The sequence below is a fragment of the Ochotona princeps genome, chromosome 7 (assembly GCF_030435755.1).
Source record: "Ochotona princeps isolate mOchPri1 chromosome 7, mOchPri1.hap1, whole genome shotgun sequence".
Lineage (NCBI taxonomy): Eukaryota > Metazoa > Chordata > Mammalia > Lagomorpha > Ochotonidae > Ochotona > Ochotona princeps.
The window spans coordinates 70,788,426-70,815,268 of NC_080838.1; the positions used below are offsets into that span (position 1 = coordinate 70,788,426).

The 26,843-nt window shown below is 45.9% G+C and overlaps 1 protein-coding gene across 1 annotated transcript in view; it reads right to left on the reverse strand.

Annotated features, from left to right (window-relative positions):
• The window catches only part of MOB1B (MOB kinase activator 1B), a 52,479-nt gene extending 35,021 nt beyond the window's left edge, over positions 1-17,458 (reverse strand). Inside the window, exon 1 of the mRNA XM_004596195.2 lies at positions 17,191-17,458. Within this exon, the coding sequence (XP_004596252.1) occupies positions 17,191-17,204 (14 nt within the window). The 5' untranslated portion in view covers positions 17,205-17,458. The remainder of the gene's footprint in view (positions 1-17,190) is intronic.
• Positions 17,459-26,843: the final 9,385 nt, after the last annotated feature.

The window sequence follows — 26,843 nt, forward strand, 5'->3', positions numbered from 1 at the left end:
GGAAAAAAAAAAAAACTTAACAGGAGTCTCCTCAAACTTGCCAAACAAGTGTTTGCCCAGTTTTGTTGTTTTTTTCTTTTTTTTTTTTCATAAAATAGTTCGTCTCCAAGCTCTCTCTGCACCCTCACACTGGCCTGCTAGACCCCTGCCCCCATCCAGAGATAAAACTAGAAACTCAAGGTTTATTCTAGAGAGAGGCAAGCAGAGGTTCTCTGGCTTGGTGGACCCAGAAAGGCCTGCAGCCAATGAAGTACTGTGTTGAGATTCCGAGTCCTTTCCCCGCCAGGATCCCCACATCCTTACAGTCAGAATAGCAGCCTCCAAGAAAAGAGCAGAAAAGCCTCTGCTGGTACATCTAATCACACTGAATGCAGAAAGATCTAGAAAGCTGTTAGTTAATTCGTATCAGTTGCTCAGAAAACTCATTCAACAAAGTCCACAGTTAGTGTGCTCTGTCCCCATCCTCCCACACAGACCCAAGGAACTCAACAGTTCTATTCGAAAATAAAAGCAGAAAGCAAAAGATTACTGAACATCTGAAAGAAAACACCAAAACAGACACCTAAAAGCCTGCAGGACAAACACTGTACAATAAAAAAGAAGGAAGGAAGGGAAAGACCTACCAAAAACACCCTCAGCAATCTGAAAATAATAACAATAACTCAGGACCAGAGCAATGGTTCAACTGGCCAATTCTCCTCCTGCAAGTGCCAGCAGCCCATACAGGATCTGGTTCGTGTCCTGGCTGTTCCACTTGCAATACAGCTCTTTACATGTGGCCTGAGAAAGCAGTAGAGGATGGCTCAAGTTCATAAGAACTTGCAACCACATAGGAGACCTGACAGAGGCTCCTGGCTCCTGGCTTCAGATTGGCTCAGCTCCAGCCATTGATGCCATTTTGGGAATGAACCAGCAGATGGAAGATCTTTCTCTGTCAATCTGCCTTTCCAATAAAAATAAATCTTTTTTTTTAATCTATACCAAAAAAAGAGAATCTTGGGGCTGAAAAAGTAGCAGGGTAGGCAAATCTTCCACCTGTGGTTCAGCTGCTCCACTTTGGATTCAGCAGCCTGCTAATGTGTCTAGGAAAGCAGCGAAGGATAACCCAGTACTTAGCCTCCAGCAGCCACATGGCAAACTCAGACAAAGTACCTAGCTCCTGGCGTCAGCCTGGCACAGCCCCGGTCTATGGCCACTATAACCATTTGGGGAGTAAACCAGTAGGCAGAAGATCTCTCTCACACTCTCTCCCTTCTTTCTCTCCCTTTGTAACTTTACCTTTCAAGTAAATAACATAAGTCTTTAAAACAAATTGTTTAAAGTAACAGGTGCAACAACTGGCTAATCTTCCCCTTGCAAGTACCGGGATCCCATATGGGTTTGTGTCCTGGCTGCTCCACTTCCCATCCAGTTCCCTACCTGTGGCCTGGGAAATCAGTAGAGGATGGCCCAAAAATGTTGGGACTCTGTACCCGAATGAGACACCCAGAAGAAGCTCTGGCTCCTGGTTTCTGATAAGTACAGCTCTGGCCATTGTGGCCATTTGAGGTGTCAATCAGCTGATGGAATCATTTTTTTCTTTGTCTCTGCTTTTCTCTGTAATTCTGCCATTAAAAGAAAAATAAATATATTTTTTTTTTCAATGAAACAGGAGTCAGCATTTGGACCAGCAGTTAAGATGCTTGGGTTCAGGACAGGGGCAGGGGTGGCTAGACAGAAGGGAACCCAACAGCATGTGTGCAGGCTGGATAGTGGAGCTGGTTGGGTTGAACTAGGCTTCAGTGCCCACTGACATGTATGAGAGCTGAATGGGACATAGGACAGACTAGACTAGTCTGCTGCACATAACGGCAAGCACAAGAACCAGGAGAGGGGATGGGCCTGGTGGGGCTTATTGTGGGTCGCTCTGACTAGGCTGCAGCTCCCACTGGTTAATGTGAGGGCCGAGTATGTGCTGGGCAGAATCAGGCTGGACTGCAACACCCATTGGTTCTAGTGGAAGACAGGGCTCGAAACAGAACTGACCCAGCAACTGCAACCACCAGCTGATTGAGGCGATGGACTGTACCAGGCCCCGTACTTGCAAGTACACACAAGAACCTGGTCTGGGTTCAGACAAAGTTTCTTTAGGGATCCCCTCAATCAAACTGCAGGACTCAGATCCCTAACCATAAAAAAACAGAAGACAGAACAAATCAATCAACTACCCCAGCCATATGTTGGCAGTGAAAAACAGGGCAAACGGAGATCCTAAGATGGACTATGTCAACCAGTGGATTCTGCAGCGATTTCTTCGTGCTTGGAATGGTGAGACTGGCAGCAATTCATAACTGCTGAACTATCAAAACCACTTGAGCAAGACCCTTGGAGCATACCCCACATCGGGGACCTGGGATGGGTGGCAGACTGTGGAGCTTCTCCCTTTACCTCCCTCTTTACTCCAGATACAGAAAAAAAGTGTGGAAATGATAGTCTTACCCACTTTCCTGTAGCCCTTGAACCTTTATGCCCTAATTAACTATGTAAAGATTGTCAAAAATACAATTAAAAAAATGAAAAAAAAAAAAAAAAGATGCCTGGGTTCCACAGTACGGCACCTGGTTCAACTCTCAGCAGCACCAGTAGTCCACTAGTAAAGACTTTGGAGACAGCTGTGATGGTTTAGATAACCACGCCCCTTCCCCATACTTAAAACGCCTGGATGGAGTGAGTCCCTGGTTCCCAGCAGCAGGTTCAGCCAGGCCAGGACAGGCATTTGGGGAGTGAATAAGAGCTCTGTTTCTACGTCAAGTTTGTTTAAATCCTGGAGGACCAAAGTGTAGGCTAGCAGGGCTCTACACATACACCTCTGCAGAGTATTTGCTAATAAAACGGTGAAGCGTTTGGAGCTGTCATAACATGTACGTTACTAATACTTTTAATAGTTCCACCTGTAAATACTCAAAAGCAACAAGCATACTGTAAAGCCATATTCTCCATATGTGCTAGCAATTGGGACATGACAGTTCATTTGTGCTTTGGGAAAGCAATTATTGAAAGAAAAAATCTAAAAGAATCCTGAAAAAAAAAAAAAACCTGGCACAGTTTTTCTTAAACTTTGTAAGCAAAGTGATAAATCTGTTACATACGGGAAAGCAGCTTTAAAACAACTCCCAGTACTGATGCACCATCTTTACAGCTTCAGTGTCCCTTTCACATGACTGCTCAGTTTTTGTATTATATTGACTAAAGACCTTCTTTTCATCTTCTAAGATGAAAAGTGTTCTCCTCCTTTTAAAATAGAAAAGCACAAACGTGACAACAAAGGATGCAAGGGCCCTAATCCCGCCACTGGAAATAAAGGAACACGTGGCTACATTTGGTTCACGTCAGCCTCCGGCTTCCTAACAATGGGAAACTCTGGATGCAGTGCTAGTGTTTCAAGTAACTGGGTTCTTGTCACCCAAGTAGAAAACCTGCATGAAGCCCCCAGCCCTCAGCCCTGCCCTGGTCACTGTCATCTGAACCAGCAGATCAGAGCTTATTCCCTCTACCTGGTTCTCTTCCCATCTGGCTCTCAAATCTTTTTTTTTAAATGCAGAAGACAAAAATTTAAAGTCCTTTGGAAGAATCTTTATTATTAACTTACTTACTTGGCATTGATGCTGGTATAAAACAGCCGAAGCTGGGGGCCAGCACTTCGGCACAGAAGGTGAAATGCCACCTGTGAATGTTGGCATCCATAAGCCCCTAGTTCCAGTTCCAGCTGCTCTAAGCCCAACCCAGCTCACTGTAAATAAGCCTGAGAATCAGCGTAAGACGGACCACGTGCTAGGGCCCCTACAATCACATGGGAGACCCAAATAAGGCTCCTGGCTTTGGCCTACCCCAGCCCTGACCATTGCAGCCACGTAGGGAATGAACCATAAAAGGAAGATTGTCTCTCTCCCTCTCTCTGTAGCTCTTCCTTTCTGATAACCACATAAAAGTGGAGATGCTTCCCACCATTTTTCTTAGTGGCGCAATGGTGATGGGTGCTTGGGGAAATTTACTGGTACGGGAAACACCGAGCAGAGGAGGCAGGAGGCATGTGCCCGGCAAAGGCCAATCCTTCAAAGAATGTCTCTGCAATGTTCGTGAAAACCATGCAATAAAGATCCAATAAACACGTGTTCTAAATATGTGTGCACAGCACCTAGTTTTTCTGTTTTCCTTAAAATCTTTAGAAGGGAAAAATTAGAGCAAAAAGAGGGCAATCCTTCTCACACCCACCATCAACATATTTGAAAACAGCATTTATCTGTTCACTACCAGATAACGAGTGGCAGATTAGAAACAGAGGACCCCATCTTCAAAGAGGTCACATAGGCTGTGATAGGGAACACAGCAGCTCCTGAAAAGAGCGATGATGAATACTATGAATGGCACTGAGGCCAGAGAAAAGCAGCTTGCTTCTGGAACTAGAGGAATGTGGGTGCACACAAGTCCATCCAAAACAACTGGAACAGTATTTACAAAGGCAGGAGAAATGCAGGCTAAAGAAACACAAACGAAATGGCTGAGCCCTGCGCTGGGAGAAGGGTTGTGATGGAAAAGTGTGGCGAGGCTGGAGTGCTCAGCAGACACCATTTCCACCCTTCAGTCTTGCCACCCATTGCCAGTCCATTCCAATCTCTATCTGAAAGACCCAAATGAAGTACAGGAAGTGAGTGGGCTGAAGGATCTCACTTTTTATTAAAAGATCACACCTTTTATTAAAAACTACAATGTGAGAGCAGCTGCAGCAACACCAGGACAGAACCATTTCACTCCTACACTCAGGGGAATTTGTATACTTCATATAGTATCAAAGACCTTTAAGGCAGTAGCCAGTGGAAAAACCACCAGTGAGAGGCACAGACAGGCAACACATTGGTCTCAAACTAGAAGATTCTTGAGAGCAGCGACCACATCATTTCCTGAAACCCGTTCTCCTCTGAAAACCAGAACTTAATACTTCACTTTTCACATGGGAGAAGTGCAATGAATATTACGCAACAATGCCATGCATTTATAGGATGGCTAAACAAAAGCTGGAAAGGGGAAAGAGTCTGTATGCTGGGTCTGGGAGTTTCATGAGCAAAGATAATGACAGTTTACACAGCTCTCTCTAGCTTATGAAAAGCTTCCACATAAACGCTGCCACTCAATTCTCACAGGAGCCCAATGGAACAAGCATCACTCCACCCCACCCCTCCCCCACTTTTCCTACAATAACCTCACTTAAGGAAAAAAAAAGTCTTACAAACATTTTTGCCAAGTAATGTTTTAACATACTGAGCAATAAAATGGCAAACAAACCCTCTAGAAATTTACAGTCCAGAAGGAAAAAAAAGCACAGTTAAATCATCATTATAAATAATTACAAGTAGGCAAACACAGTAAGACAGTGAGATGACCTACATCTACACTCATCTGAGGATTCAAAAAAAATCTCTAAAGAACAAAGAGTTACACTGAATCCCAGAGGCAGTGTTACATTATATTAATTATTACATTGAACATTTAAATTAATATATACGGGTCCAGCATACTAGCCTAGTGGCTGAAGTCCTCTTTTCGCATGTGCCGAGATCCCATATGGATGCCAGTTCATATCCCAATGGCCCCACTTCCCATCCAGCTCCCTGCTTGTGGCCTGGGAAAGCAGTGGACGATGGCCCAAAGCCTTGGGACCCTGCACCTGCTTGAGAGACCTGGAATAAGCACCTGGTTCCTGGCTTCAGATCGGCTCAGTTCTGGTCATTGCGGCCACTTGGGGAGTAAAATAGCAGACAAAAGAGCCTTTTCTCTGTCTCTCCTTCTCTCTGTAAAATCTGACTTTCCAATAAAAATTTTAAAATAAATCTTATATATATATATAGACACCACCCATGTAGTATTACCTGAAGTTTCTCAGACTTGGAAGACATGTTATACATTCTAACCCAAGGCCTAAAGCCTGAACTCTTGCATTTCTAACTCACTCCTAGGTGGTGCCAAAGCACCACACTTGGTAATGCAAATCTCCCCAAGGATGACAAGCCAGGTAGGTCTCCTCAAGTCAGTGGGTATCCTGTCACCAGAGACCAAGAACAACTTTGTTTCTGCCATTTAAAATGACAATAGCAGGGCCTGGCGGCATGGTCTAGCAGCTAAAGTGCTTGCCTTGAATGCCCCAGGATCCCATACGGGCACCGGTTCTAATCCTGGCAGCGCCACTTCCCATCCAGCTCCCTGCTTGTGGCCTGGGAAAGCAGTCGAGGATGGCCCAAAGCTTTGGGACCCTGCACCCACGTGGGAGACCCAGAAAGGTTCCAGGTTCCAGGTTCCCGGCTTCGGATCGGCGCAGCACCAGCTGCTGCGGTCACTTGGGGAGTGAATCATTGGACGAAAGATCTTCCTCTCTGTCTCTCCTCCTCCTCTCTGTACATCTGACTTTACAATAAAATATATCTTTTTTAAAAAATGACATGAGCGCTCAACTGAACTTGAGCTGTGGTTATGCAACAAGGTGGAGGAATCCACCATGGTGGGAGGGTTTGGGGAGGGGTGGGAGAACCCAAGTATCTATGTAACTGTGTCACATAATACAATGTAATTAATGAAGTTAAATAAAAAAAAATAAAAAAAATAAAAAAAAGAAAAGAATAAGAAAAGAGCAAAAAAAAAAAAAATGACAGTAGCGGTTCTTCTCTGTGTGTTGAACAACATAAACACGTCAAGAAGGGAGTGGTGTTTGGTATAGCAGTTAGGACACCCCTTGGGACCCATGCACCCTGTATCAGAGTGTGTGGACTGACGTCTGTGGATTCCAGCTGTCTGCTACTGTGCACCCCGACAAGCAGCAGGTGACGGCTCCAGGAGTTAGGTGCCTGCCACCCATTTGGAGAAATACAGACAGTTCTCAGCCCCGGGCTGAGTAACCTGGCCTGCTTGCACAGAGAGTGCATGAAAGATCTCTCTATGGCTTTTCTCTCTGCCTTCCAAATAAAATGAAAACAATTTTAAATCTCTAATTTTTTAAAAGGCAAAGATATTTCCAGCGACTACTGTTAACCTCAGAGCACCAATATCCTAAGCTTCTACTTCAGAGAAAGCTAAAACTCATTATAGCTCAATGGGAGCACATTTTGGTCTCCCAATGTCAAGCCACCTAGCATTGCACATTTTGTCTTAGCTGGATTCTAACTAGAATCAAAAATATGGTTTCAGGCCCAGCACAATGGCTCAACGACTAAATCCTCCCCTTGCAAGTGCCAGGGTCCATGTGAACGCCAGTTCACATCCCAGCTATTCCACTTCCCACCCAGCTCCCTGCTCATGGCCTGCGAATGCAGTAGAGAATGACCCAAAGCCTTGGGACCCTGCAACTGCATAGGAGATGCAGAAGAAGCTCCTGGCTCCTGCCTTCAGATCAGTTCAGCTCCAGCCATCACAGCCACCTGGGGAATGAACCAGCAGATAGAAGATCTTTCTCCCTGTCTCCTCCTCTCCATGAGTCTGTCTTTCCAGTAAAAAGAAATAAATCTTTAAAAGAAAAAAAAGACATGGTTTCTACAAACAGCTGACCTGACAATAATGCTGGGGAAATCAATTTGCTGCAAACTCACTCAAAAGTGCCATTACAAAGAGCAGCTGGGGCCCGGTGGCGTGGCCTAGCAGCTAAAGTCCTCGCCTTGAAAGCCCCGGGATCCCATTTGGGCGCCAGTTCCAATCCCAGCAGCTCCACTTCCCATCCAGCTCCCTGCTTGTGGCCTGGGAAAGCAGTTGAGGACGGCCCAATGCATTGGGACCCTGCACCCGCGTGGGAGACCCAGAAGAGGTTCTTGGTTCCCGGCTTCGGATCGGTGCAGCACCGGCTGTTGCGGCTCACTTGGGGAGTGAATCATCGGATGGAAGATCTTCCTCTCTGTCTCTCCTCTCTGTATATCTGACTTTGTAATAAAATAAATAAATTTTTAAAAAAAAAAAAGAAAGAAAAAGAGCAGCTGATCCAAGAGCAACTGGGCAGGGTAAGACTTGGTGAGAATGCAGTCAGGCACATGAGAGCAGAGCCTATACCCACGCACAGAGGAGCGCTTAAACAAGGAGCTGTTTTAACGCTAAAGCTAGAGCTCCAGGCCTCTGGCAAACAGATCCTCTAACAAACAGGAGGGCCAGACAGCTGTTCCAGTTCAGAAAAGGATCTGAAACTCTTAGACAACAGAAAAAGTATCTAAAATATACTCACCCCCTACTGGTCTGACTGCATTGTTCTTCCCTTTACACTGGGTTACACTTTTACCCATTAACTGCTATGATTACTAAAGTATTCTTACTCCCATTTCAATTTGAGAACATAAGGCCTTAATGTAAAAATAATAATAATAATAAAACAAGAATAACAATAAAACAAACTTAACTTTTAATTACAACAGTAAGGCTACATGGTCATGAAACAGTTGAACTATGACCCAAATAATGTTTGCTCACCTAACTTTATTTTTTTTAAGATTTCTTTATTTTTATTGGAAATGCAAATATACAGAGGGGAGGAGAGACAGAGAGGATGATCTTCCATCCAATGATTCACTCCTCAAGTGGCTGCAAGAGCCAGGAGCCAGGAACTTCTTCATGGTCTCCAATGCAGGTGCAGGATCCCAAGGCTTTGGGCCATCCTCGACTTCTTTTCCAGGACACAGGCAAGAAGCTGGATTGGAAGCGGGACTGCCGGGATTGGAACCGGTGCCTATATGGGATCCTGGCACATTCAAGCCAAGGACTTTAACCACTATCATGCCGAGCTCACCTAACTTCTAACCTCAAAAATCTAAGTAGCTCTGACAGGTACCATCATATACCTACAATTTCAGTTACCAGAAACAAAGGACATGTTTGTAAAAATAACAGCATCTAGCAATCACACTGTAGAGATGTTGGCAATAATGTATATATAACAAATGTGCCAAGTAAAATATGTCAGGTGAAGGCTTTGCTTTCACTGTGTCCCAACATTCCTGGAGTAATCCTAAATACAAGATTCTTAAGGAAAAATACATGACTGTCCCACACATACCATTTCAGAACTCACTCATCCTTCATGTGGTAACAACAGCAGCCACACATGGCCACGAAGAGGAGCTGAGGCAGGAACAGTAGCTGGACAAGCAGGGTGGACAGACAAGGTCAAGAGAAAGGCTATCAAGCCGGACTGAGTAAGTGCCATGAGGCTGATGGTGATCAGATAGCTCATGCACAAACAAGCAAAAAACATGGAAAGGATACAGCTGGAACAAATCCCGTGCTACTAGCTTTGAGCTGAAGGTAGAGGTGAGAACTTGTTTAACATACACAGATGCAGACAAATCTGTGCTGCATATGTTGGTCTGTATTTGCTAGCACTGTCCAAGGACACACCCTCAGAGCAGAACCTCATCTGCTCTAAAGAGCATATCTGGGGCACAGCTTGTGACACAGCACTCAAGCTACCACTTCGGATGCCTCCCACCTCGGGGTACCTGGGTTTGAATTCCTGACCCAGCTAACTGCTAATGTGCACCCTAGAGGGGCAAAGGTGACGGCTCAGGTACCTGGGTCCATGGGAGCCCTTGATGGTGTCCTGGGCTCCTGCTCTTCAGGGTGGCCCAGCCCTGGCTATTGTGAGCATGTAGAGACTGAATCAGTGCATACAAGACTTCTTTCGGCCTCCCTTTTAGATAAGCTAAATACTTAAGATTTTTGGGGCCCAGCATGGTAGCATAGCGGTTAAAGAAAGTCCTTGCCTTGAACACACCGGGATCCCATATGGGTGTTGGTTCTAATCCCAGCAGCTCCACTTCCCATCCAGCTCCCTGCTTGTGGCCTGGGAAAGCAGTCAAGGATGGCCCAAAGCCTTGGGACCCCGAATTTGCCTGAGAGACCCAGAAGAAGCTCCTGGCTCCTGACTTTGGATTGGTCTAGCTCTAGCCACTGCGGCTGCTTGGGGAGTTAATCATCAGACGGAAGATCTTCCTCTCTGTTTCTTCTCGTCTCTGTATATCTGCCTTTCCAATAAAAATAAATAAATTTTTAAAAAAAAGAAAGATTTTGATTTGAGGCCCAGCAAGATAGCCTCGTGGCTAAATCCTCATCTTGCATGCACCAGGATCCCATACAGGCGATGGTTCGTGTCCCAGATGGCCCAAAGCCTTCGAACCCTGCACCCACGTGGGAGACCCAGAAGAAGTTTCTGGCTTCTGGCTTCTGGCTTCTGATCAGCTCAGCTCCAGCCATTGTGGCCACTTGGGGAGTGAACCAGCAGACACAAGATCTTTCTCTGTCTCTCCTTCTCTCTGTAGATCTGACTTTCCAATAAAAATAAAATAAATCCTTAAAAATTTGCTTTTGTTTTCTAAGTATCACTCTCCACTGAACAAAATCAAGACACTCAGAGAAGCAGCTGATTTCAGGGCTGAAGCACAGAGTACCTAAGAAAAACTGGAACAGGTTTGCAGAAAGCAAAGAACTACTCAGAAAAAGACTGTACACAGGCCCAAAGACGCATGGCAGCTGGCTCCAGCAGGGTTCCCACTAACTACATAATTCCAGCACCAAGATAATGATATCTCACCGAGTAACACAGAAATCCACGTGTCTGCACTGTATTAGTCCATGTGAGCCGCTGTAACAACACGCCTGTACTAATTCCAACTATGGCTCCAGAAGCTGGGCAGGCCAAGGTCACAGCACAAACAATTTTCCTGTCTGTGAGTGTTGCTCCTTTACCAACTGTGCCCTCCAGGTATCCTCACATGGCCAAAAAGCAAAGAGGCAAGGAAGCTCCCTCAACAAGCCACCTCCTTTATTTTTTAGATTGATTAATTTACTCATTTATTTAGTTGAATGGTAGATTGAAACAGAGAGAAGGGAGAGATCATCCACCCACTGTTTCAACCTCCTGAATGCCTGTAATAGCCAGGACTGGGTCAGGCCCAGGCCAGGAGCCAAGAGCTCCCTCAGGACAGCAATGCAGGTACTGTGCCATCTGGGCTCCCTTCTAGCAGCATACAGGAAGCTGGATCGGAAGCAGAAGAGGAAGTCAATCCCAGGCTTTCAAAATGGATGCAGGCTTTCCAAGCAGTGACGTAGTGACATAACCCACAATGCCACAATACCCTCCCGTCTTCATTCCTGTTGCATAAGAACACTAACCCCATGATCTCCCAAAGGCCTGCCTTCCAACACTATTACCTTAGTAATCAGATTTCAGTGTGCATATCTTAGAAGGATAGAAACCATCAGATCATGGCAAACACTGATACAAAAGTGCAATGAAGGTTAAATTCTTCCTTACAGCATCACTAACAACTAATGAGAAGAAATGACAGATTTAGAACTCTGACAACCATCATAGTAACAACTTGGACAAGAGGTCCCAATGGGTACTACCACTAGTGGGAAGCAAGGGAATGAGGAACAAGCTAGAATATCAAAATGTGTACATACTAACTGCAAAGAGAGGAAAAAACGGTAATTTTACAGTGGAGAATCCTGGAAGACATCTCAGAGACTCTAACACTTCCTGTAATAAACATACAACATGTGTTTCTAGTAAGATACTGTGAGAAAAACAGGCATCACTTCCGAGCTGTTCTTGCCCCAGTGCCTAATTCAAAGCCCAAGGAAACAACACACAAATTCAAAACAAGGAACATGTATAAAACGACTAGCTTATACTCCTTTTTAAAAAAATTGCAAAGGTCATGGAATCCAAGGAAAGACAAATTCAGTTTGCAGACACCCACAGACACGGAACTGGATGCCACACATGTCAGTGACAGGGCCCTTTTGTGGAGGACACTACTGGAGCTACAGAGGAAATCCCGGGGTTTCTCGATAAGGAATGCTTGGAGATGCCTCACGTAATTTTTTGCAATCTTCCTGAAAGTTGAAAAATATTTCCCAATAAATTTTTTGGAAAGATTTATTTATGCATTTGGAAAGTCAAAGTTAGAGAGAGGCAAAGATTTCCCCTTCACTGGTTCACTCCTAGATGATCACATGGTCAGCCTTAGGCCAGTGTGAAGCCAGAATCCAGGAGCTCTGTATGTCCCACATGGGTGGCTGGGGCCCAAACACTCGGCTCTCCTCTGTGGCTCTTCCCTGGCCATTAACATAGAGCTGGAGAGGAAGTGGAACACCTAGGACAGGAGCCAGCACCTGCTGGTGCTACAGGCCTCAGTTTTACTAGCAATGTCACAATACTAGACCACTTGCTACAAAATTTTAAATCACTTCTACAGATGAACAGACTTACAGCCACACTTGGATTTAATTTAAAAATATTATTGATACAAGAAGAAAATAGCAGACCAGGCACAATGGCTCAATGGCTAAATTTTCACCTTGCAAGGCCAGGATCCCATATGGGCACTGGTTTGTGTTCCAGCTGCTCCACTTGCCATCCAGTTCCCTCCTTGTGGCCTGGGAAAGCAGCAGAGGATGGTCGTGAGACCCTGCACCTGCATGGGAGACTCAGAAGCAGCCCCTGGCTTCGGATCAGCTCAGTTCCAGCTGTTGTGGCAATTTGGGGAGTGAATCAGCAGACGGAAGATCTCTCTGTCTCTCCTCCTCTCTGTAAAATCTGCCTTTGCAATAGGGCTTGGCAATGTGGCCTAGTGGCTAAGGTCCTCGCCTTGATCCCATGTGGCTGCTGGTTCTAGTCCCGGCAGCTCCACTTCCTCTCTATCTCTCCTCCTCTCAGTATATCTGACTTTGTAATAAAAATAAAATAAATCTTTAAAAAAAAAAAAAAAAAATCTGCCTTTGCAATAAAAAAATATATATATATCTTTTAAAAAAAAGTTTCTACTTTCTCTTCCCCCATTGTCTCTAGTGGATTTTATAAAACAGCCTGTGCAGTCTCAAAGACCTAGTAACACAGGCCTCCCTCGGAAACAAGGCCTTAGCTAACACCTTTAAACACATAGAGGATTACAATATGTTATTATTAATTACTCGTAAGAAAAAAAGTCTCTGGATCTAGACTTCTCAGACTCAAACCCTAACTACTCACCAGCTACATGACTGGAGCAGATCCTGAACCTCGCTGCACAAGTTTCTTCATCTGGAAAAAGGACTGCTGTGTATTACAACCTAACTACTTAAGGCACTGGCTGCTCAGCACCTGGTGAGCACTCACTACCAATCTCTCTTACAGGTAAGAATCCTAACGTTGCTTAGATTACTGCCCAAGCAGAGCCGTGCTGTCTTTTTTGGAGAAGAGAGAGAGAAGGTAAAGAAACAGACACACAAATGTAGCTAGAATTCTGCGTCTTCTTTGCTGAGAGGCAATTCTAACAAAGTGCAAACAGAAGGCACCCAGCACAGTGTCCAAAAAATACTGCCTGCCTTTCTTCCTTCCTTTCGCAGCCAATCCATGTTTCTCCCTATACAAAAGCAGACGTAGTTTACAGTCACTTACATCCCTAAACTACCTCTCCTACAGCCTTTCATTCCAAAACTAACTGCATTTTTTTTTAAAGATTTATTTATTTTATTACAGCCAGATATACACAGAGTAGGAGAGACAGAGAGGAAGATCTTCCATCCGATGATTCACTCCCCAAGTGAGCCGCAACGGGCCGGTGCACGCCGATCCGATGCCGGGAACCTGGAACCTCTTCCAGGTCTCCCATGCGGGTGCAGGGTCCCAAAGCATTGGGCCGTCCTCAACTGCCTTCCCAGGCCACAAGCAGGGAGCTGGATGGGAAGTGGAGCTGCCGGGATTAGAACCGGCGCCCATATGGGATCCCGGGGCTTTCAAGGCGAGGACTTTAGCTGCTAGACCACGCCGCCGGGCCCAACTAACTGCATTTTTAAAAAACTTTGTTCTAGTGAAGTAGTCTAACATCACAAAATCACATCCTAGCCTTTTACAAATCAATCGTTTTCACAGATTTCCATCAATCAAGAGAGACTTACAATTTAAAAATGCTAGAAACGGAGAACACTCAGATAATTTTTTTTCAATGATTACGAAGAACTCACTTGTATCTAAAGTTTCCCTGCACTTCATATACATAAAATATCAGGAGAGGAAAACTTTCGTCAAGAGACCCAAGTTCAAACTCTCCCTAAGCCAATAACTGAAGCAACAATCTGAAACTGGTGATCTCTGCCTCTTTGGCCAAATGAGGTAAGTAAACTATCTTAGTGCCTCCAAGTTCTGGGCCTCTTGCACAAGCCTGAAAATGGAGAACTCACAGGCAGCTTTATGCCTCAACGCTGTCTTTTCTTACTAAAAAACATTTCTCCTTGTCTTCATATAGAACCCTTGTTTGCATTCTATTAAAACAGAATCCACTTCTTTCATGAATCTTCCTTGTAGCTTAAATAAAACAAGTTGCTCCATATACCCTGGCCACTATGACTACTGCAACTACTATCTACATTCTATTACCTCAGAAGTCCTATATCTTACACAATGCCTGGTACACAGCAAGTGCAAGCAAGCATTTAAAAGTCTGTCTCAGGTGGGAGTTTGTCACAGTGAAGTTTGCCACATGCCTGGTTCAAGTCCCTCTCTGCTTTCTAGCAACGTAAACCCTGGGAAGCAGCAGAGGATGGCTCTAGTAATTGAGTTGTGGCTAGTCACAGAGCCCCAGCGTTGCAGGCTCCTAGTTTCTGTCTGGTACAGTGTTGGCTAATGTAGGTATTTAGGGAGTATGTTAATAGAAGATCCTCTCTCCTCTTTCTCTCCCTCTCTGTCTCTGTTCTCTCTCTTCTCTCCCTCTTCTCTGTCTCTCCTCTCCCACCCTTTCTCCCCTCCTCCTCTCTCCTTTTCAAATCAAACAGAAGTAAGCATTTAAAATAAATTAAGATTGGTGTCTACAAAGTTAAAGTGCTCTCCTATGAAGTTTCTGCACCCACTACGCAGGCCTTGAGCCAAGTCTGAAGATACACTGAGACCAAGTGCGGTACAACCAAAGCCTTGTGCCTGCGAGACCAACAGACAGTGCAAATTCCCCCTGAGCATTTACACAGAAGCTCTACAAAAGATATTGCTCCTTCTGATGGCTTGGCTAGCTGCTGAAGATAGCCTAATTACCCCAACTTCTTATCTAAAATCTGCTTTACTTTTTTTTTTTCCATGACAGGACTTTTTAACATTTTTTGTGATTTACTGATGTTTAGGGTTTAGTCACCTGCCAGAGTAACGCAGGAATTTTTGTTTTGTCACAAACAGTACTCAGTGTCTACATCAGTGCCTGACACCTGACACGGAGAATGTTTTCTTGGAGCAATCATTTTCCTTCTGTCTCACAGACCTCAGGCGCCATGAGTCATCACCACCATAACCCTACCCTGCATTGTCCTCACATCCTCAGCTCAATGTGCTTACACAGGCGGCTTCCAAATCAACTTCCACAAGCTGCAAAAAGCTATCTGCATTCAACCCCTACACGCTGCCTTTTTGGTTCATCTCTCCAGTTCTTGGCACAAAAGTAGCACTTAAGAAACTAAAACAAGAGATGAAATAACCAAACTCTGTGCTTTCATTCCGAATCATGACTTCTAGGCGATCTTCACTTCAGGTTTAAATGACGGGGGATGGACATGGACCAGAAGTGAAAATATTGAATTTCTTTGGATTGTCAAGGACATGGCTAAATATGTTGTGAACATATTAACAGTCACCTGACTGTAACATCCTGCCCAAATAGTGCCATCTCTCTAAGGTACTAAGTACTTTAGTTACAGCAAGACTTTTTAAGTGTAGCTAATATCCTTCAGGTATAAAACACCAAGCCATGTAAAAATTGGACACCATCGTGTTTTTACTGAAAAAAAAAAAAAAAAAAAAGCCCCAGAACCTTCTTCGTCCTCTACTTTCAGCCAAATATGGCCCTTCCCTGCTTCAACTAATTCCGTTTGTGAGTTCCAAAAGACAAAAAAAGGCACGGGCATTGTATCCACTGCTGCCTGTGAAAGCGGCTTTTAAAAGCTAAAAGAATACAAAACAGCAGCGATGTAAAATTTTCACTCAAGATGAAAAGCGTCAAGCTGAGCCTGCTTGGATCTGTTTAGAACCACAGCAGGAAACAAAGCCGGAGAAAGGCACCCAGTCCTCTCTCTAGCACTATTTCAATCTGACAAACTCAGAATCCAGGTCCAGGGCAAGCCTAAGAAAGGGACTTCAGGTTGGCTAAAGCCTGGTGCACACTGGAAACATCAGCCAGGGTGCCAGCGGTAAACCATCCGTGATCGCTCAGTTTTGCTTAAACGCCCTAAGAAGAATTAACAGTGTAATATAAACTTGTGAAAATAAGCGTGAATTACATGATCACGATTCAGATGCCAAGGCGATGACTACGAACTCATGGGTGACTGAGACAGACGTGGAGTTGACTCAGGAAATGTAAAAGGCTATCTCATTCCCCCAGAAGAAAGAAGTGCATACGGGGTGGGTTTCAAACTCCAACTTCAAACTGGCTTTAGGAACACAGACTGACCACGGATGAATCACCAGCCTTCGAGAGCTCCTCAGGGTGGAACCCCCTATCTTCTAAGAACCCTAGGCTCTTCTGCTGCCTCCACACCCCCATCTTCCTGCCCTGCCCTCTCCGTCCCCTTCCGCCCCAACTCGTCTGGAACAAGAAGATAAGTCTGTGAAATAATGACCAGCACTGACCACTTCTCTTAAGTCGACATTCACAAACGATTAGCACACCACCCCACCCTCCCCACTGGATCTAATCTCACGCTGTGGGCCGGCAGGGGGCTGCTCCGGAGCGCGGGGCTGTCAGCGGCGGATCCCGACCCGCAGCGACCTCACAGCCGCGGGACTCGACCCCCTATCTCCCCAGCCCGCAGGCCTGAGAAGGAAGTTAGGCTCCAGCCTCTATGCCTGCAACGCAGAAGCGAGCAACCGGCAGCTGAGACTTATCCCGGGTCGGACGGGAGTGGCCGGGTGTTCTGGAAAAGCTTGCGGACAAACAGTCCCAGGAGTGAAGGGGAAGGCACCACACACACACACACACAATCGGGGAGTACTGGGGGGTAAAACAGCCTGCCCGGGCCGGGGACAGGGGGTCTGCACGCACGCCCACAGCCAGCCGAGGGAACCGGAGCGCTCGGGCTGGGTGGCAACGCCCGGCAGGCCGACGCCGGCTGAGGGGCCGCAGCCCAGGGCGCGCCCAAACAAAGCCGACGCGCGCGGGGCCTACTCACAACAAGAAGCTCATGTCGGCAGCGGCGTGGGGCGGCGGGCGCGGGGCCTGGGGCGGCGGCCGGGGAAGCACCGGAGAAGCGAGGAGCAGGCGGAGGGGAGCGCCGGCGGCTCGGCTCTGCAAGCTCCAACGGCAGGCGGAGGGGGCGGAAGTGGGAAGCGCGCGGCTTGCGGCGCTCCTGCGGGGAGGAGAAGCACGGGGAGGCGGGGAAAGGGCCGGCTGCCGGCTCCTCCGAGACCGCCGGTTCCCGGGCGGCCACTTGCTAGCCCCGCTGCCACCCTCTTTGCCCGAGCTCTCGCGAGAGCGCCGCGCGCCCACATGGCGTCCCTGCTGGGCACCTTGAGACCCAAGAGGCCAAGGTCCTCCCGTGAGGGACGGCACAGCCGGCAGGGTGCTGCCCCGCGGGAGTGACAGGTCAAGGTGTTGGAGTCTCTTTCTCTGCCGGTGTTGAACGAGGGAGGATAGGGGGGAATGGTTTGGATAAGGTCCTGCCCTAAAGGAGGGAAGAAAGTGAATGACCCGTCAAGGCCCTTGCAGTGCTGTGGGTGCATTCTAAAAGCCAGAACTACATCGGGGTCCCTTGGTGGCAGACTGCGTGGGCAAGCCAGGCTGCCAGGGGCTGCTGGAAAAACAAACAAAACTGAAGGAGGCAGAAGGGAAGCTGGGGTCAGCGTGGATGCCAGCCAGGTGGGACAGTCATCATCAGGGACAACTCTGTTATGGAGCCAAATTCCCCCATATTCTGCTTAAGAATGTGGCTTATATGGTGAACAAGTCACCAGAGCAGTGTCGGTTTGGATACTAGTTTGTTTTACACAAAGAGCTTGCCCAGCCTTTCTCAGAACACTCAGCATAGCCACAGGTTCTCTGAGCAAAACAAGTCCTGTGCAACTCGCTGGTAGCCCGCCTTGGCTTCATCCCCCCCGAACAGCAGAATCCACTTGGAAACGTGACATTTATTTTCATGCAGCATAGCTAAGCATGTTGATTTTAAATTATCTTAAAAACCCAGTTAAAACAGAGGAACACATGGAGATCTCGCACTGTCGCGGGAACTGCAGAGATCACTAAAATCATGTGAGACTTTCAGGCTCCAAAGATGCCAAGAAAAGAAGAGGAGGACTTCTCTAAATATAAAACCATGGATTTATTATGTAAAAACTCTGTGTCTGAGATATTGATGGGCTACCTCCGAAAAGGTGATGTATGTGAGCAGGTTGAGAAATGAGGTTGTAATGAATGAGTTAAACTGTGAGAGCTTTGGTTTCGTCCCCCTTACAATGAAGGTCTTCGTGACAGGTGTTTGGCACAGTGGTTGAGACACGAGCTACCTGGGATATGTGCATCCCATATTGATTCCTGGCTTTTTTGGTCCAGCTTCCTGCTTATACCTATGGTAGGAGGCAGCATTATTGGAATATTTAGCAGACGCAAGTACTTGAATCCCCTCTACTCACATGGGTGACCAGGGTTTAATTCCAGCTCCTGACTTCCCAATGGCCCAGCCCAGCTTTTGTGGGCATTTGGAAAGGAAAGCAGATAGAAGATCTTTTTCTCTAGCTGTGTGTGTGTGTGTGTGTGAATGTGTGTGCACATGCCATTCAAATATTAGTTTAAAAAATGTTTTACTTCAGCAGCCAGGAGGCTGCTGTGGGCTGCAGGAGGGAGTGTCTAGCTCGGATCCCGATCCCAGCCACTATGTGCTCATGGTGAGCTGGGCCTGGGCGGCCAGTGCGCCATTTGGCGCCAGGCTGTGCCTGCTGGCCGTCTGGCCGGGGAGCTCTAGGGTATTGGTTGTCTGAATCGTTGCTTAGGTAGCTCCAGGATGACTGCACTGGTACTGGGATCTGGGTCAATCCTAAAGATTCCCAATGCCAGTAACTCTTCCTTTGAAGAACTTCTAATCACTTAACAATGCTGAGCTGTGAAATTGGTAATGGAACGGAATGTACTGGGCAGGACTAAGCAAACCTTAGCCTACAAGCAAAACTAGAAACCAGCATGGAGTACAGGTCATACCGAGCTAGGCTCTTGCACCTACTGGTCCTCAGAGCAACCACGGGCAGGTGCGTGATTTACGGCTAGGAACAAGCCCAAATGGGGCGGTAAGGGGACACCCTAACTGGGTTGAGGTTCCCACCAAGGGGTGCGTGTGCTGGAATGGGGGCTGTGTTCTATCTAGGAAACAGTCGTAGTCACCCAAGGCACTAGAGTGAGCTGGGATTGGATGCACCAGGCCAGTTCAGACCCCAACACCATTGGTGTCATGGAGAACCAGGGTAGACGTGGGACTGACTAGGCTGGGTCTCAACCCCCTACTAAGTCATGTGTGAGCTGTATGTGGGTATGGACGAGCCATGGCCTGGCTGAAACATCCAACAACAAGAACCAGAATGGGGTGAAAGCCAGCCAGGAAAAGCCACTGTTCCTTCTAGGACAGGAGGTGAACTGGGTAGGGTTGGCTCAAGGACCCCCTGGTATGCGCAAAATCTGGCATTGGGAGGGGTTCTGATGGAGGAGCCCGGGCAACTCCTCTGGCAGGACACAGTCCCTGCAGGTTAGCGCAAGAAGCATGATAGGAAACAGCCCAGAATAGGCCATGGAAAGTTTCCCACTGGCACACATTCGGCATGGGTCAGGGGCAGGCCAGGCTGAATCAGTTCATGTCATCCACTGGCAAATCCGATCACCAGAACAGAGTGTGGGTTGAGCCGGGTTTGGTTGCGACAAAACCAGTACACATTATGGAATGCCAGGGTGTGGTTGCCTGTACTGGATTTGACAGCAGCACCCAACCAGCACACGTGAGATCCAGGAAGGGAGGGGCAGAGCTGGCAAGGGGATTAAGGGGCTGGTCCCCTCGCCAGACAGCTACTCCCACTGGAGAGCGTGGGCTGGGATGGGGACAGACCAGACTAAGCAAGGCTGCAACACCTGTGTGCCTCATGTGGACTAGATCAGGGAAAAGCCAGGCTAGGCTGATTATTCCTGCTGGTGCAAGCATAAATTAGAGTGGGTGAGGGATGTTTGGGCTTAGCCGCAGCATCAGCTGGCACTGGGGACTAATTCTGTCAAGTCAAACCACAGAACCACCTAAAGAGTGCATAAACCAGGACTGAGAGATACCTGGGAGGGAAAAAGTGGGTTCCCCCTTCTTGGGTCACTACTCCCACGGGAGGGCATGAAAACTAGGACGGGGACTGGGGTGGCTAGATAGAGAGGCACTTAACAACATCCGTGAGGGCTGGATGGTTGAGTTGGTTAGATGCAACTAAGCTTTAATACCCATTGACAAGTACAAGAGCCAAATGGGATGGGGGACAGACTAGTCTACTGCTACACATACTGGCAAACCAGGGTAGGGAGCAGGCCTGGTGGGGGTTATTGTGGGTCGCCCCGACTAGGCTGCAGCTCCCACTGGTTAGTGTGAGGGCCGAGTATGTGCTGGGCAGAACCAGACTGGACTGCAACACCCATTGGTTCCAGTGCAACTCGGAACTGAAAACAGAACTAACCCAGCAATTGAAACCACCAGCAGATCGGGGTGATGGACTGTGCCGGGCCCTGTGCTTGCTAGAACATACGAGAATCTAGTCTGGGAATACATCAAAGTTTCTTTGGAGATCTCCCCAATTGAACTGCTGGACTCAGAACTCTAACCAAGAAAAGACAGAAGACAGAACAGGTCAATCATTCATCTCAGCTGTATGTTGTTGGCAGCGAAATATGGGGCGAACGGAGACTTTATGATGGACCATATCAATCAGTGGACGACCTCATCGAGTGAAACTGGCAACGATTCATAACTGGAGAACTATTAAAACCACTTGAGCAAATATCTCAGAGTATGCCCCACATCCGGGACCTGGGGTGGGCGGGAAACTGGGTGGGGCTTCTCCCTCAATATTCCCCTTTACCTCGGATACATGATGGAAACAATATGGACATAATAGTGTTACCCACTTCCCTATACCCCCTGAACCTTTTTTTTAGCCGTAATTAACTATGTAACCATTGTCAACAACAATACAATAAAATAAATTAAAAAAAAAAGTTTTAGAATGAAGAGCTGGCATGATGTTTAAGATATGTCCCAGGTTTTTATTTTTTAAGATATACTTGTGGGCCCAGCATGGTAGCCTAGCGGCTAGAGTCCTTGCCTTGCACACACCAGGATCCCATTTGGGCACCGGTTATAATCCCAGTGGGCCCACTTACCATCCAGCTCCCTGCTTATGGCCTGAGAAGGCAATCGAGAACGCCGCATGGGAGACCTGGAGGAGGCTCCTAGCTCCTGGCTTCAGATCGGCTCAGCTCCGACTATTGCAACCACTTGGGGAAATTTTCAGACATACTCAAGTGGACAGAGATTTACTTCATGACTCCATCACAAACTGTAATCGTGATCAACTCTTGATCCCTGATTAGCATTTTCGAATGATTACTCTCTTGGAGAGAACAGGCTGGGGGCAGCCCGCATGTTAACAGAAAAGTTAGATTATTGCAATAGTCTGTTTTAATAACAATTTTGATCTGATTTGAGGTGAGATCAGTAATCACATTTTTTTAAAAAAAAAAAAAGGAATTTGAAATCTGGAGGTGAAGCAAAAGCACCTAGTGATTGGTTGGTTGGTTGATTAATCGTGGAGGTTGTGGAAAGAAAAGACAAGAATACATCCTATGTTGTTAACTTTGACAACTGATGGATGATACTGTGGCTCAATAAGCTAATCCTCCACCTTCAAGTCTGCCATCCCATTTAGGTCCAGTTCTAGCCCCACTTGCTCCACTTCCCATCCAGTTCTCTACTTATGGCCTGGGAAGACAGCAGAGGATGGCCCAAGTCCTTAGGACCCCGCACCTGCATGGGAGACCCGGAAGAAGCTCCTAACCCCTGCATTCAGTTCATCTGAGCTCTGGTCATCGCAGCTATTTAGGGAGTGAATCAGCAGATGAAAGATGTTCTGCCTGTGTCTCCTCTCTACAAATATGCCTTTCTATGAAAAGTAAATAAATCTTTCGAAAGTTCCACTTGGAGACGTTTTTTAGACATCAGAGAAGGGTTATCTTTGCAATTTGCAGTAAGTACTATATGAAGCTTGAGGTGAGGTGGGAATCCCAGATGTGGCTGCAGGCGTCCTCAGCAGGTAAGCAGTACTCAAACCATGGAATGGGGTTTTGAACACACATACCTGTGTCTCCTAAGTGTACACTTAGAAACATGTCACCTCTAAGATGCTGTGTCTTCTTTCTTTGCTTTTTTCACCAGTTACCCAATGCCTGTTCACCATCTTCTTCCTCTCCCTCAGTCTTATTTATATTCTCTTTTTCTGAAAGAATTTCTATTACCTGCAAGAAAATTATTCATTGTGCCTTTCTAACAGATAAATGAATCACTCCTAGTGTGTTACTTGATACATTACTCTTCCCAGATACAGTAATACCAGTTCAAGATGAGTTTCCAAATAGTAGATGAGGAGAAATTTCTCTTTGTGGAATTATCTAACTTTAAAAAAAATAGAACAGGAATGACTGAATGGGGATTAGACTGTCACTCTTTCTAAACCATATGGGTGAATGGATCTAGCCACTGGTGAATGAGCATCACTGGATGAGACAACACAGATCTTACGTGTCATCACCTATAAAGAAGTCCTGCAGGAGTGGACATGTAAGCAGGTAGGATGCTGTTTGGGGCACCAGCATCCCAGGCTTGAGTTCATGCTCTGGTGCTTGCCTCTCTTCCAACTGCCTTCTAATGCACACCTTGGGAGGTGCGAATGATGCTCAACAGGTTATGCCCCTGCCACCCACGTGGGCGGCCTGAGTTCCAGGCTCGTGGCCTAGACCTGACTCAGGTCCAACTATTGTAGGCATTTGTGAAATGAAACAACAGATGGGAGATTTCTGTCTCTCTCTCTTTTCCTTTTAAATCAGATTTATTAATTAAAAAAAAAGAAAGAAATCTTTCAGGAAAACAAAACCTGAATCTGATCATGCTTCTGGGTCCAATCAGTTAACAAGAAATACAAGGAACAGAAAAATGTGGTAAGGAATGTGTTAAATGACACCTGCACCACATGGATGCAATCAACAGAATGCAAGCTGGGGAAACTAAGCGGGATCCAATTTCTTCAATAAATAAGTTGCAGGGGAAAACTAGAGCTAGAGAAAAGCCTAAAGTCTCAAAAACTCGTAAGAAAATCAACTAATTATACTAATTGTAATGTGTGGACTCATTTGCATTCTGATTCAAACAGGCAGCAGAAAAACAATCTGACCAAATCCTCATGACATTCCCAGAGGCTGGAACATGGGACACTGAGTGTTCTTTGTGATGCTGATGCTGGATTTGTGCTTTTTTTTCCAATCCTTTAGAAATAAACATGCCTGGAATTTTTTCAGAATAACATGGGAGAGAATAGCAAGAATATATGTGAAACAAAGTTGCTCATAACTTTAGGAATTTTGAAACCAAGTGATGAGGATGTGAAGATAATTATAGCAGGCTGTCAATTTTTGTTTATTTTAACATTTCTCCATGATAAAAAGAAAAGCAAATAACAGCCTCTCCTTTGAAGGAAATAAAAACAACTAAAATGTCTACCAGTGATGGAGATTTAAAGTTCTATTTTTTCAAAAGATTTATTTATTTTTATTGGAAAGGCAAATATACAGAGAGGAGGAGAGACGGAGAGGAAGGTCTTCTTTCTGATGGTTCACTCCCCAAGTGGCTGCAGCAGCTGGAGTTGAGCCAATCCGAAGCCAGGAGCCAGGAGCTTCTTGAGGATCTCCCACACAGGTTCAGGGTCCCAAAGCTTTAGGCCATCCTCGACTGCTTTCCCAGGCCACAGGCAGAGAGCTGGATGGGAAGCAGGGCTGCTGGTATAAGAACCAGCATCCATATGGGATCCCAGTGTGTTCAAGGTGTACGCTATCGCACCGGGCCCAATCTATTTTTTTTATTGGAAAGGCAGATATACAGAGAAGAGGAGACACAGAAAAGAGATCTTCTGTCCAATGATTCCCCCAAGCAGCTGCAATGGCCAGAGCTAAGCGGATCTGAAGCCAGGAGCCAGGAGCCTCTTCTGGGTCTCCCATGTGGGTGCAGGGTCCCAAGGCTTTGGGCTGTCCTCGACTGCTTTCTCAGGCCACAAGAAGGGAGCTGGATGGGAAGTGGGGCTGCCAGGATTAGGACTGGCGCCCATATGGGATCCTGGCACATGCAAGGCGAGGACTTTAGCCACTAGTATACTGTGCTGAGCCCAATGATGCGGACTTAGAAATTGCTGAAAGTATTCTTTACCATGAAACAACTTTTTGAGTATATGGATTTCTCCTCCACCCCCGTCTCCCCCATATCATTACAGTAGTATAGTCCTTTAGTAACAGTGGCAAGTCTAACATTCTGCTATATAAGTGTGTCATGGCATTGTAGGTATAGGCAGTGGTAGAAAATTGAATATCAAATTGACAAAGTACCTTTACCAGTTTTCATTTGGAGTCCTCCTTTTATCTTGGAATAAAAACACTTACTGCAAATTATTCTCACTTCCTAGTACACTAGTCTCCATTATACTGTACATCTGTGAGACTATATATATAATTTTTTGTAGACTGTCCTGCTTGCCCTTACATTTGTCAGCTCTTTTCTGCCCCTATATAAACCTACATGTATACTATTAATGCCAGGAGAAGAAATGCTGAATTGGGGCAGGGCGGCGTGGCCTAGCGGCTAAAGTCCTCGCCTTGAACACCCCAGGATCCCATATGGACGCCGGTTCTAATCCCGGCAGCTCCACTTCCCATCCAGCTCCCTGCTTGTGGCCTGGGAAAGCAGTCAAGGATGGCCCAATGCATTGGGACCCTGCACCCATGTGGGAGACCTGGAAGAGGTTCCTGGTTCCCGGCTTCGGATTGGCGCAGCAGCGGCTGTTGCACTCACTTGGGGAGTGAATCATCGGACGGAAGATCTTCCTCTCTGTCCTCCTCTCTGTATATCTGACTTTGTGATAAAATAAATAAATAAATCTTTAAAAAAAAAAAAAAAGGAAACGCTGAATTGAATCCTTGTAGCCAAATCTGGGACTCAGAATTCCTTGAGTGGTTAGTTGTTGTCTTCTGAAAACAGAAATGTCATCTGACTCTATTGGACTAGCAGACAGCGAATAACAAATCCTAGGAAAGATGTACCTGGACCACTAATCCTTAGTGACCTGTTGAAATGCATTCTGTTATGCGGCAGTGTTTTGATTTCATAATGTTTATACTGATGTGAAGATTATTCTGGTCAATTATTTCATTACATAAGAATGCTTTCTGGACACCCATTCAACTCCATTGAATACTTCCAATGGGTCAATCCCACTAAGTTTTTGATACATTTATTTCTATTTCCTTTACTCCCTGTACTGCATCATCAGGTTGGTCTTATTGTTCACCCCACTTTATAAGTCAGGAAGGTTATGTTCAGTGGTTATAGAACCTGCCCAGGATCACAGCTGGTTAGTGTAACCCGAGTTTGGTAAAGACACATTCCTCCTCACTCTGATGGACCAAAGTAGAGTTAAATGTATTCTAAATGAATTTCAGCATGCTATATAGTCCAGACATCCAACCTGAGCCTTATTGCTGCTTATTTAAAATTTTAATTCTCTGTATTGCCTCATTAAAGACAAACCAATGCTGAGTCTTAAATGCTTCTCAAGGACAGGTTAATTTGACTCGGTGGAACAGAATGGAAGCCTGAGTGGCTTGGTGTCTCTCAGTCCATTCATTCATCATTGAAACCCACAAAGGGCTAGAACACAAAGCTGCTTATTTCATGTTTGAAACACAAAAAGGCATCTTCCATTGACCCAAAACCTGACCCAGCATCCTCCCCTCGAAGCTGTTCATTCTTTGAAGATGTGGTTTGTGCAGCAGAAGACTAGATTTGAGAAAGGGATAAGAGACTCAACAAGTATTTGTCATCTACTGTGACACTCAGTAAGGGAAAAATAAATAAATAAACAAGGCGAAGAAGGCGTAGTCACTGCCGTCATTCTGAAGGTTATTGGGAAATAAGGCGATCAGATAGACTAACACCAAGTTAGAAATGACAGAAATGTTGTAATAGAAGAGTTCATATTGTATGTTAGGACACATTACACTATTCTAGTCTCACTTACTTTAATGGTCAAAGAGTTGGGTCACATGTATTTAGAATCGAATAGAAAGAATCTATGTATTCCTTGCTTTTAAATTCCTGTTGCATTCATAAATGGCATGGTTTAATACAACTTCTGTTTCCTCACTTATCATTGCCAACTTACTTTTGGTGTTTTGAGGCATTATTATACAGTGCCGGCAATGCCTGCGTCACCGTGTACCCCAAGCCAAGAGGAGGGACTAGGGTTAAAAATAAAAAAAGAAAGAAAAAGAAAAGAAAAATCACACCACACACACACACACTGGGTCATTCGTGTAAGAATGGCATTTATTGGAAATCCAGGCTGTCTTAATAAACCCTGACTAGTTCCTCTTGGGAAGTTTTTCCCAGCTCTTTGGCCGATGTATGTCTCGCATGTATCAGGAAGCTTGTGGTTAGGCCAACATGAACCCATCAGTCATGCGGGAGGATGTCGTGCCCTGTTGATCGGGCCGCAGTTTCTC